The sequence below is a fragment of the Pinus tabuliformis genome, chromosome 3_2 (assembly GCF_031772625.1).
Source record: "Pinus tabuliformis cultivar Carrire ecotype Pingquan chromosome 3_2, CPIR1, whole genome shotgun sequence".
Classification (NCBI taxonomy): domain Eukaryota; kingdom Viridiplantae; phylum Streptophyta; class Pinopsida; order Pinales; family Pinaceae; genus Pinus; species Pinus tabuliformis.
In genome coordinates this window covers 324,328,703-324,342,295 of record NC_142302.1, presented here as the reverse complement: position 1 = coordinate 324,342,295, position 13,593 = coordinate 324,328,703, and the positions used below count along the sequence as shown (strand labels likewise).

At 34.8% G+C, this 13,593-nt stretch overlaps 1 protein-coding gene across 1 annotated transcript; it reads right to left on the bottom strand.

Annotated features, from left to right (window-relative positions):
- Nucleotides 1–943: 943 nt before the first annotated feature.
- LOC149180831 (uncharacterized) lies at nucleotides 944–1,351 on the bottom strand. The gene has a single exon (XM_089414004.1). It carries the CDS (start codon nucleotides 1,349–1,351, stop codon nucleotides 944–946), a length of 408 nt encoding a protein of 135 aa, XP_089270130.1.
- Between the last annotated feature and the right edge of the window lie 12,242 nt (nucleotides 1,352–13,593).

Below are 13,593 nucleotides of genomic sequence, written 5' to 3'. Positions count from 1 at the left end.
CTGTTTGGTTTATGCTGATTTTGTTAACCCCCAACTTTCTCTGCTGCCCTGCGTGGTGTGCCCGGGGGTCTTGTGGATGCTCTTTTTGGTCATGACAAGGTGCTTGCTTAGTAGAATGGCAGTCCTCTGTCTGCTCGAGCAGACCTTTTGTAAAATATGTATTCTGATTCTAATATAATTTGCTGATTTACACAAAAAAATAAGATGAAGATTAGGAAACCTGACAATTTTTAAATGGAAATGTGTTTAACTTTATTTAGGAGGTTTTTTTATGTTAATAATTTTAATTCTATAAATGTTTAAATTAAGTAATAAATTTATTAAAAAATATTAATAATGGTTTAATTCTTTTATAAAATTATAATATTATTTTTTTAATTAAGAAAGAAAATGGAAGATATTTTTTAATTGTGTAGTCTAACTTATCAATTAAATGGTCTTTTTTTAGAGCATTTTTCTGGTTAATTTTAGTCAAAATGGGATAGAGATTTTTGAAAACTTGAGTTTAAATTGTTTAATTTGGAGATTTTTGAGTGCCCCGTGGATTTTTCAGGGTGTTGAATCCATTTATGCATTCAAAAATGTATTTTAAATAACAAAAAGTTATAATTTTTCTTGAGATAGTATGGCTAGATTCCCGTGAAATTGTCATTTTACACTATATATTTTTAATTAATATTACTTTTTTTCCTCTAGGAAAAATCATAATTTCAATTATAGAAAGAAATTACATTTTGTAGATGCATATGCATATGCTGAACATATCCATGACAAGTTGTCATCATCAAGAGATCAAAGCTCTAAAATGTTGTTACCTTAATCCACGCAGGGAGGTAACATCTCACAATAGATATAAAGCCAAAGTTGTCCAAGAGATGATATATATATACATAAACAAAAAACCATATATTCTGAAAATTTATGAATGAAGATCCATAAATGGTCAGTGATAATAATGATAATGAGCATCATTGAGTTGTTCCCGTATCATCAGAGTGCCCGGCTCCCGGAGCGCAGCTTCTTTGGAAAGGCCATCAGCTGCTGCGTTCCGCTCCCTGAAAATATGTTTACAAGTAAATGTGTCAAAATAAGTAATCAGTCTCAGGGCCTCCTCCAGAATATGACTCAATGAGTATGTAGAGCATCTAGCAATCCTATTCAACCAATCACAAACAATTTTGGAGTCTCCAAATAGTTGTAAGTCTCTGCAATTTTTCTCCAATGCAAAATGAATAAGTTGTTTTGCTGTTGATAATTCTGCAAAATTATTTGTGCCCTTCCTGAGTCCCATAAGCAGGCTAAATGAGTGGTGTGCTGTGATATGCAAAATGCCCCACCCCCCCACAGCCATTTTCCTGTGCAGCCCCGTCAAAATATGCCCACGGTTTGTTGAAGTCAATTTGTTCAGGGATGATAACTCGGGGTCTCTGGGGAGGAGGATCATCCGGGATGAGGGCATAATCAGCCAGCACCTTGGCCGCGATGATAGGCCAGCGAGGGGTATGGTTCTGAAAAATGAGGGCATTGCGGGCGATCCAAATAGCCCAGCAAGTCAGCACAGGGAGGTTGCGCTGCTTGGGGGAGGTAGAGGAGGAATACCAGGAGCACCAAGCCTCAACAACAGATGCAGCTGTCCAAGAGCAGGAAGGGGCAACTGTCGGGATTACTAATTCCCACAACCGACGGGCTTCCAAACATTCCAGGAAAAGGTGAAAAACGGATTCATTTTCGTTTTTACATAGGTAACACCAGTGTGGCCCATATTGTGCCCGCTTGATGAGATTGTCCCCAGTAGGGATTTTGTTCTGTAATATGCACCACATGAGTAATCTGGTTCGAGGGGGTGCCTTCAGCTTCCAGAGATGTTGCCACCAGGCTTCCATATTCTGTGGCTTCCTTGACTCTGCTAATACCAGATAACCATCTTTTGAGAGAATCTGCCAGATTTTGAGAGGGCCCAAATAATCTCATCGTCTTCATCAGATATGCGGATATGAGCTTCAGAGAGCGCCTGGGTGTACTCTTCCCATATATGGTGCCAATGAGGGGGAATGTTAAGTTTATGTGCAGATCTCCATGCCTGATGTAGGATGGAGGAGTTCTCTCTATCAACAATGTGTGCAATATGAGTGACATTCTGTTCATGAAGCAGCTGGATGAGATTTACAGGTAGGCTATGGGAATTCCCACACCCAATCCATGGGTCAATACCAACTCGTACATTTAGACCTGAGTGGATTCTCTAGGTGAGACCCGCCCTTATGGGGCCCAGAGCCTTGATGACAGCCTTCCATATTGTCGAAATCCCGGTAGCGTTCCTGATAGGTCTCCTGATCCAGTCCAGTATCTGAAGAGGGGCGATATATTTAGATTTTGTCACCTTGGTCCAAAGGTTGTCGCTTGTGAGAAAATGCCAACCGAGCTTTGCAGCAAGAGCAGTGGAGAAATCATCAAGTTTTTTAAGTCCCCAACCTCCCCACTTTTTAGGCAGATTCAGAGCTTCCCAATTTACCCAAGCAAAAATCTTGCCCGGCTGGCTACCTTTCCATAGGAATCTGCAACAAAGGGATTGGATTCTGGTAAGGATCCCTCTAGGAATCCAGGCCACGGACATCCAGTACATAGGAGGGGCTTCCAAAACACTCTTTATGAGGGTGAGGCAGCCGAATCGTGAAAGATATTTAAGATACCAGATGTTGAGTCTTTTTTCCATTTTTGCAATGAGCCAAGTCCAATCTGTAATCTTATAACCCAGGGGCTTTAACTTGTATCCCAGATATTTTAGGCCTTCTGTAAGACTCAACTGTGAGAATCGAAATCGCTGGAGAGCAAAATGTAACTCATGCTGAGTGCATGCAGTCGTAATCAAAGTTGATTTGTGCTCATTTAATTCCATACCTGTAGCCGACATGAATAATGAGAAGATGGATCTGATGCAGGTCAAATCACCAATACTTCCATTCAGAAAGATTAGGATATCATCCACAAAGAGTAGATGTGTGAGTCTGCAGTCATCCGTGATCTTGATGCCTTGAAGTCTGCCACCTCTGTGCTCCTCCTTTATCTTTTGGCTGAGACCTTCCATGACAAGAAGGAAAAGTAGGGGAGAAAGTGGGTAGCCCTGTCTAAGTCCTCTTTCCGAGAGAAAAAATGGGGATGCACTACCGTTGACCAAGACACTATAAGATATGTTAGAGATACAACTCATAATCCATTTAATGTAAATGAAGGGGAACCCCAGGTGAGTTAATAGCATTTTGATATATAACTAGTTAACTCGGTCAAAGGCTTTGGATAAGTCCACTTTCAGTATCATACCTTTGCCTTTCATGGTGTGAAGCGAGTGCAATACTTCCTGGGTATTGCCAACAGCTTCATATATTTGTCTATCTTGAAGGAAGGCAAATTGTTCTGGGGAGATGTGCTTGGAGAGAATGGGTCTCATCCGATTGGCAATGATTTTGGCAATGATCTTATATAGGCAGTTACAAAGAGAGATAGGGCGATACTTGTCAAAAGAGGAAGGGTTATCATCCTTAGGGACAAGTGCAATAAAGGTGGAAGTGATGGATGGCTCAATTCTTCCATTTATTCTAGAGTCCTCAATGACATACAGCAGATCTGGACCTAGGACATCAAAGAAGGCCAAATAAAACTCGATGGTCCAACCATTCGGCCCAGGACTTTTGTCTTTCTTGAACCATTTCAATGTGGCCTCTAGTTCTTCCAAGGTGACCTCCTTGGATAGCTCCTCTCCCTCTTCTTGTTCCACAAATCATGGGAAGAGCTGGGAAACCCTAATAATTTCATCCAGGTTTACTTCTCGAGGGGCCCTGAAAGCTCTCTTAAAGTGGGAGGTTGCAAGTGAGGCTAACTGCAAAAAAGTATTTGCTGTTAGTCCATCATCGTTCTGGAGCTACCAGATAGTGTTAATTGCCTTCCTGCCATTGGAAAACTTATGATAGAATTTTGTGTTAGCATCCCCTTCCTACATCCAAATTGCCTTGCTTCTAAGATGCCAAACTTCTTCACAGTCTTTAAGAATATTTCCTCTTACATAATAAAGGGATGTTATCCTCTCCTTATGTTCAGCTGAGATGAATAGACCACCCTGTTCATTTTCAAACATCGACGGATCATTTTCAATTTGTCTCAAGGAAAGGTCATCCTGTATCCTCTTATTGTGTGCCCATTGCTTGGACAATCTCTTCAGAATAATGAGGTTGCGAAGAAATCCTTTTGTGTAGTTGCCCCCGACACTCGGAGGGTTTGCTTTCCAGTAGTCTGTGACCATGCTGATATAGGAGGCTTCTTTGAGCCAAGCCGAACATAACTTAAAAGGACCTTTGGGTTTAGCTCTTCCGCCATGAATTTCCATATAAATGGGGAGATGGTCTGAGATCCCTCCTGTACCGACCCATTGTCTAATACAAAAACCCAAATCAAGTATGCTTTCTTTGACAAGGAAATGGTCCAATCTATGAGCAAGACAATATTCCCCAGTTCGATTATTTCTCCAGGTAGATTGAATCTTGGCTGAGGGAATGTCTATCAGCTGGTGATTATTCAAGGTGTAAGAAAAATAGTCCGAGAGTGAATCTCTCTGGGCACGGTGGCCCCATGACTCCGAGTGTCCAATGGAAAAATTTAAGTCTCCACCCAGAATCAGGTGATCAGCAGAGAAGGTATCTGACCCTAAGAGATTATCCCAAAATTCCGGTTGGTTTTGGCACGGCCTGTAGATATTAAAAATTCTAAAATTCATGCCTAGGTCTGCTGAAAAAATGTCTGCTCCAATATGACCAGCCCCTCCCCAACAGTTGATCAGTTTAATGGAACGAGCATTATATCCAAAGGATATACCTCCAGATCTCCGTTGTGCATCAAGGCCAGTGAACTTCCACCCTGGAAGCATGTGCTCAAGGAGTCTAGAAATGTCAGCAACGGGACCAAGGGTCTCTTGTAAGAAAATAATGTCAAGATGATCAGATTGAACTATCCAACGGAGTGCCAGTTTTTTCTCAGGCCTAGCAAGCCCATGACAGTTGTATGAGAGAATCTTCATGGAGGGGGTCCAGAGGGGGTTTCTCTAGCTCTAAGGACCCCAAGGATAGTGGACTGTTTACCAGTTGCAACATCGTCACCTGCTTGGGATTGTGCTTTTGTAATAGAAGAGGGTCAGCCTCGATGGAGTTTATGCAATGGGGGGGAGAGATAATATCAAGGCCAACATGATCCATCGCTAGTCTCTTAGCCTTTGAACGGTTCTGATACCCCTGCATTGCGGGGATAATAATGGATGAAGAGTTAGGGTTAGGGCGAGTAGATGATAGAGAGGGGGGAGTGGGGGCAATGATAGGGAGAGAGGGGGAGATGTCACAAGTGATCTGGGTAGGGGGAGCAGATGATACCGGCCCATGACCCAAATCCAAAGAGAAACTAGATGACAAAAAATCACTAACAAATGAGCAACAAAGAGAGGAAAACAAAAGAGGGGTGCTCATACCCAAGTCGATGGATTCACCAGAGGCGGACCGGGCAATATCTGATGACGGAGGAGGAGGTCGAAGAGGAGGCCTTCCTCGTTTCTTCTGTGAGGACTTGGTAGGAGGAGTAGCCGCATCTGGAAGGGCGGAGAGTGTTTCAGTCCTCCTAACAGGCGAAACGGTGTGCCGAGGCAATTCCTCTGAGGACTGAGGTTGTTCAACCTAATCAGAAACATCTTTGGTCAATGGCTCCTGTCTCGGAGATTTCCTGGAAGAACCACCATTAAGGGGCAATATTTGAACAAATACCCAACTCTGTGACATCTTCGGCACCTGAATGGGATGCCCTCATAGTCCAAGATTTGTCGTCTAGTGATATTCCTCCACTATATATTGATATGTTCCAGAACTCCATTAGATAGGTCCATGTGAACAAGGATCCTTGCATATGCCATGTGCCAAGTAGTCTGGAATGAGGCATCGTATGTGATTTAGTTACCAAGAGCATTCTCAATCCTCTTGAAAATGTCCTCCATCCAGAAGTGAAATGGAAGCCTCGGGAGGCGAACGCAGATAGGTCCGGCATCCACTCGTTATTGTTCAGGATTGAACATCGGTGTCCACCTCCGAAGGAGAACAGGGGCTTGGTCAATGTGCCAAACAGTCGAAAGGACCCAATTGGTATGTGCCAAGCAACTAAAGCGCATCGCAAACCATCCTTTAACAAAATTCTATACCCTGGGGGGGTCATTTAGGTGATGGCCCCATACCTCCATGGTCTATTTCTGCAGACGCTCTACACTGTATTGTCTGCTTCTGACCCGACCCACCAGAACTCTCTCTGATGACTCCATAGACTCTAATAACCAAGTATCCTCTGTGAATTTTAGAAAAACTTCGCAGTTCTTAAGCTTGAGACTCCGCTTCCTCTTAGACCCCTCTCTGAACCTAGAGGCCGCCGCTTCTGGCAGAACGATAGTCTGAGTAGTTGGTGGAGATGATGAAACCCTAACAGTGTCTGACGGAAAGGAAGCAAAAAACTCGGGAATGGAGCCGATACCAGTAAAATTGCCTTACAGGGGAGTTGCCGAGGTAAGAAATGTAGAACAGGCGGATGTTAGAGAGGCCGAGGTCGAGAGGGGTTCAGACAAGGGTTTGCCGGAGCCAGACGAGGAGGGGAACGAAGCAGAGGCCGCGTCTAGGGTTAGGCTGATAAGGGCAACCTGAGGCTCAACAAAAGCCAAAGTGTAAGGTGAAAGCGGCTGAAAATGAACTCCGGGTTTACAGGGGTGTCTTCTGGCAGCGAGACTGACTTGTAAAGAGGGCTAGAGATGGAGGGAAGGGCACCTATCTCCTCGAAGAGCTCGTTGTCAAAAGAGTAGAAACCCTCAAGTGTGGTCTTGGCCTCCGTCCAAATGGGCTCACCTTCCGACAAGTCCGCTGAATAATCTAAGTTATCCTCCATAACTGTCTCAACCATTAGCTGACAGCTGCCTGCGGAATCGAAACGAGGAACAGAGGAAGGGTAAATGGTGAAAGGTTAAAACGCCCAGGTGAAAGTGCTAACCGGGAACAGTTGTGGTTAGGGAGAAACGTGGGCGGGAAGTAACAAGGAAAGAGGCAGGAAGGTGGGCAGTCGACGACAGAGGTGGTTCAGAACGCTGTTACAGGGGCAGACGGCGAGAGCGAACTGCAGAACCAGTACGCCGCGACATAGACCAGAGCAAGAACCCTAACCCACCCATCGGGCCTTCTCCTTCATTAACTCAGAAGTAGCTGTACTTCCCTAATTAATATTACTTATTTAAGTGAGATAAAAATAAATAATATAAATTCTAAAAATTAAAATAAAAATAAAAATAATAATAATATAATTAGTTATTTAATCTTCGAATGTTTTTGATTTTTTGATTAATTTTAATGAAATTTAAAGAATTTTCGTTTTCAATATAAATAATATTTAAGCTTTCTTCGGTTTTTATTAAGGTATTCGAACCCACTACCAAATGAGTTGTCTAATGTGGCTTCAACTTTGGTTATAATTTTAACCAATTTAAATTTTGTTTAAAATGGTATCATCCCTAGATGCTATCACATTATTATTCGAAAAATATTATATAAAAATAAAGCTTATATAATTTTGTATATTTGAAATAATCAATTTGTAGTAGATATATTTTATTTAAACGAATCAAATTTTTCCATATACCTTTTTAAAATAAAATAATAAGTAATATTTTATATTATTATTAAATACATTTTTTAATTATACTTATATATTGTTGAATATTATTCTATTTATTCAAATTGCATTTGGTTTTATTATTTAATGTCAATGTGATTCCATATGGTGTTTTATATATTTAAAAATACAAACGAATGTTTGATATGGTATGTTTGGAAATATTTTATTTTATTTGATTTAGTTATATTAGTGGAGGTTTATATGAATTTAGTAAGCCATAGGATCAAATTTTTCCACAATGTATTTTATTTATTTTTTATTTTTTATTTATTTTTATTATTATTTTTTAAATTTGAGAAAATGTTCGTACCCGGAGAGATTTGATTTCTTTGGGGTTTTGGTAGATTTGGAATGGAATTAAGATGGATTACGCTGGTTTTGAGCAAACACCACTAAAATTGTAACTATAACATTTTTCTTTGTTTTCACTAGTTTTATATAATATATACATAATGACATTAAAATATTTTATTTATGTTTCACATTCTCTACATTAAAATGTTAATACATGTCTCCTATTAAAATGTTACATATATGTCTATCTATATATATAGAGAAAATTATTTTTGTTATTAATATATATTAAAATGTTGTATGTCAACTTCATATTAAATATGGAAGGAACCTAATAAGGGAATAAGAACTCTCTCGTTATTTCCCTATATATTCGATGTTAAAATCTTGTCTTTAGAATATTTGATTTATGACCTAAATTAAACTTTTTGTGTTATTAATATTTTTTTAAATATTATATATCAAGTCCATATTGAGAATAGAATAAATTACACATTGAAAATTTTAATTTAGATAATTTTATTTTTCTCTATATAAAGTTGATATTAATATTATGTTCTTTAATATAGACATTGAAATATTTTATTTATAGCTAATATTATTTTTGTGTTATTAAAATTATGTTATTTAATATATACATTGAAATATTTTATTTATAGCTAATATTATTTTTATGTTATTAATATATTATTGTTTTAAATATTTCATGTTAACTAAATATAAAATGAATAAGACGCTCTATAGTCCAATACGAGGGAGACGTTGTCAGTAACGTTACATTTAAAAACATTAACAATTTAAAATTTTGTAATAATAATAATATATATATATATACTTCAATTTCCTCCTTAATTTTACATCAACTTTATATAAAAATATAAAGTAATTGAAAGTAAAAAAATACCATGCACCAGATATGTAATTTCTTTATTACTTAATATGGAGTTGAGAGAGGTCATCCTATAAAAACATTAATAACAAAAAAATATTTGTGTCTTAACCATAAATAAAATATTTCCATGTTCATATTAAATAACATGATTTTATATTAACATTTTATAAAAAATGAAGTAATTTAAATTAATTTTTCCTTATGTTTTCATTCTTCAAACATGAATACTAATAATTTCAAGAAAGTCCTCTAAAATTCTATTGAAATTAGTTTCAAGCTCGTTATGAAATCATAGGAAATTCATAGAGGTTCCTTAAAAAAAAAAACCTAAAAGCTAAAACTTATGCGCTTAAAAAAAATAAAATAAAAATAAAAAATCACTTGTCTGCACTAAAGGATGTTGTCTCTAATGAATGAGAGACGAAGAGGAGTTAAGTTAGCTTTGGAAGATATATGCAATCATGTTAATTTACATAGAACACAATTTTTTAATAATAGTTTTCATTTTTATTTGTTTATCTTTAGCTTCACAATTTTGATATATTAATTTTTTATTTTTACTATATACACTTAAATTATATAAATATATATATATTTATAAACAATTATAATAGAAGTGTAATATTTCAATAAAATACAAACGTTAAATATATAAAATAAAAATGTGTCAAAAAAAAAAAAAAAAAAATAATCGTTATATTTTATTGTCATTTATTATTTTTTAACATATATATATGTGTGTTAATTTTTTATTTATTCCATAAACACTTAAATTCTATAATTCTATTTATTTTATAAATAATTATAATAGAAGTGCAATATTTCAATAAAATATAAAAGTTAAATACATAAAAGAAACGTATGTAAATATATATATATATATATATATATATATATATATATATATATATCTTTAAATTTTGTTGTCTTTATTAATTTTTAATATATGTGTGTGTGTTTTTTATTTTTTTATTTATATCATACACAAATTATATATATATTTTTTATATTTATAAACTATTATAGTTGAAGTATTAGTAAAATATAAAAGCTAAATATATAAAAGAAACACACACACACATATATATATTAAAAAAATATTTAATATTTAAATTTTGTTGTCTTTTAAATGTGTGTGTTAATTTTATTTTTGTAAATTGATTTGTATTATCTCAAAATATCCAATTACATCCATCTTTCCATCACTAATAAGCATAATATATATCAATACAATCAGATAAGCATAATATATAGCAATACAATCACTACCTCTCTGGTCTTACTACTTAACACCTACATTACTTCTATCATGGGTGATGAACCTAGGAATAATCATATATCCCTTTGAGGTTTCATTTTTCCTTTTTTCTTGGGTATACCTATCCACCCAGATGGATTTAAAGGAGCAGATGTAGAGGCTATAATCATAGTGTTTTCTTGAGACAACTCCAATATTGGGGGTATGCATTTATAGTTGCTTCCTTATCAGGATTGGAATAATTTGATTGATGGAAGCATTTTTCCACTTATTCACGAAGCTAAAACCATAGTTGTGTGTCCCGCTTCATTAAAGGGTTGGACCCTAACATCCGTAGGATGTGATTGCATGACATGTGGTTGAGTTGAATCTGAAGGACTTGATTTATTTATAAAGGCTTTTTGGTGTTGATTTATTTATAAAGGTTTTTTGGTGTTGAGAGTTATTTGGCTGTGTGATGCAAATTTATTAGATTCCATGGAAATTTTTGGGTCTTTCCATCCTTTAGGTTTATTTTTTGTTACCAAATGGGGAGAACACCCTTGAGAAGAAGGACACACATTTTGAATATGACTCTGTTGTTGACAAATCTGACATCTTAAAGCCATATTTTCATAATCCAATAGCTACATATAAGTCAAGCTTTTCTAGTGAAAAAGGACTTTATTTAGCAATGCATTAGAGAGATTTACTTCTACACAAATGCAAGTAAATGTAACAATACCCTTCTTTGGCTTATTTGTGTTTATCTGTGTCTATTTGTGTATATCTGTGTCAACTACAACATCTGGATGTAGCAAATGGAGGGGCATGTTTGGGAGCCTAACCCAAACAGGCGTGGGCAAAGATGGCATGGAAAGAGGGTTCAAACTATAGAAATATGGCTTCAAGCAAAGCCCAACACGACTCCAAAACCAAGGTCCTTTGTAAATAGCCCTATCTTTGTCCTTCATATTCTTCAATTTCACCACAAAGAAACCTTTAGAGTAAAAGAACAAATCTACATTCAATGCCTAGGTCTAATGAACCCAGTCCCGAAGCACAGTTGTTGATGGTTAGAACCCGTTGAAACAACGGATAGCAACATGCAACACAAAATTGATGCTAGAATCATAAGAGATATGACGATCCACTTTAATAGCAAGAACATCTTCCGTCTGATCCATAATGAAAGAAAGCCTTAAGAGCTCTTTAGGAGTTGAAGAAATGGGTCCAAGATTGATAACATTTGTAAGAGACTTAGATTTAGAAGCAAAATGTGCACCTTGACCTACTTCAATATATGTGTTAAATTTTTATTTATACCATACACACTTGAATTATATAAATTTATATATTTATAAATTGTTCTAATAAAAACATGATATTTCAAATTTTAGCATATATATATATATATGTATATAATGATAATTTTTAAAAAATTTAGTATATCAATTTTTATTTTTAAGATTTTAACTATTTGTTATTCTAATAATAACAGCTTTGTAATTCAAGGTATGAGGTAGATTTGTAATCTCTTAAATGTTTAATATTTTGAAAAAATATTAATAATAAAAATGATTCAATAACACAACTAACTTTTCAAAAAATATTAATAACAAAGATAATATATCCTATGTATATATGTTTTCTATTTAGAAACATGAGGGAGCATGTATTGACATTTTAATGTGGGGAATGTGAATCATAAATAAAATATTTAAATTTCAATTATGCATATAATACATCAAACTGGTGAAAACAAAATCTTATAGTTCAAACATTTTTTTAGTGTGTTGGTCAAAATCAGTATCGACTCATCTTAACTCTCAATCTTAAGGGGGCATGTATTGACATTTTAGAGGGGTGGCACAAAATCCAAGCTCAAACTGGATCTACCAAGTGCCGAAAGGGATCAAATCTCTTGAAGTGTTACCTCTTTTACAGTGCAATAAAATGTTTTAAACATAATATATATATATATATATATATATATATATATATATATATATATATATATATATATATCTATTTTAATTACTTTATATAATATATATATAGTTGACATTTAAATATTTTTAAATAAATGTCCTTCATATTGGGAATTAGAAAACATGTATCAATAGAATAAGAACCTTCCCACAATATTTTTTCTTTTGTTATTAATATTATTTTAAAATACTACATGTCAACTTCATATTATGTATTGAAGGTGGGCATTGGAATATTTTATTTATGGGTAATATTAAATTTTTTTTTTTCTTTCTATCTATACATGTATGTATGAAGTTGATATTGAAATATTAGTTAATATGGATGCTAAAACATTTTATTCAAAATACACATTGAAATATGGAAGAAGTGGATCCATCTTAGAGGGATCAAATGATTCAAAAGGGTTGGGGCCTCCACTTTCATAATGTTTAAAATTAATTAATAATTAAACAAGCCCCAACGGTTAGCTCAGTTGGTCAAAAACCGTGCCTTGCCATCGGGAGGTCACAGGGTCGATTATACCCGAAGCCCTTGGGGTTAGGTCTTGCTAGTAGGCCGAGGGACGATTAGCCCAGATTTTTCCGTCGACGTAGCAACCACTCACTAACCAGGGTGTTCGTGAACCACACTAAAAATAAAAATAAAAATAAAAATAAAAATAAAAATAAATAAAAATAAAACCAACCTTAACTCGGGATCTACCAAGGGTTGAGAGGGATCAAATCTTTCAAGATGCATACCACTTTCTTATTGCAAAGCCTGAGGAAGGGTTTGCACCTCAAGTGATTTGATCCCTCTCGCACTTATAGATCTAAAATTAAAATGGATCTATGCAAAGCAATTGGACCCTCAAGTTAAAATTGAATATAACTTTACATGACAACATTTCCTTCATAATTGGTTGTAGAGCACCTCTCTATGCAATGAGAAAAATATATTAATTTAAAAAAAAACGATAATTTAATTACATGCTATTGTTAGCATCATTATATTTGCAACTTATTATTCAGTATTAAATTATTTTTAATTATGTTTTACATAAATATTTATATTGAAAAATGATTGAAAGGAAAAATAATCTATCGTTAATCAAAAAGATTTTTTTCAACAGTTTCATAAAAATAATTTTGATTTTAATGAAGATTTAAATATATTTAATGTTAATAAAGAATGTGTTGAAGAATTTCAAGGAGAAAAAACTAGCACTCAAAAGAAAAGAAAATTAAAAGCAAAATGAGAGTAATTACATGATGTGTAATTCAGTATATGTTTAGTTTACATATAATATTTAAAACAAAAATATATTAATAATAAAAAATAGTTTATTGTGAGTCATACATGATTTTATATTAACTTTATATACATAAAAGTAAATTAATTTAAATTTAAAAAATGCCTATGTTTTCACTTTTCAAATGTGTAATTTATTTGTTTCTTAACATGG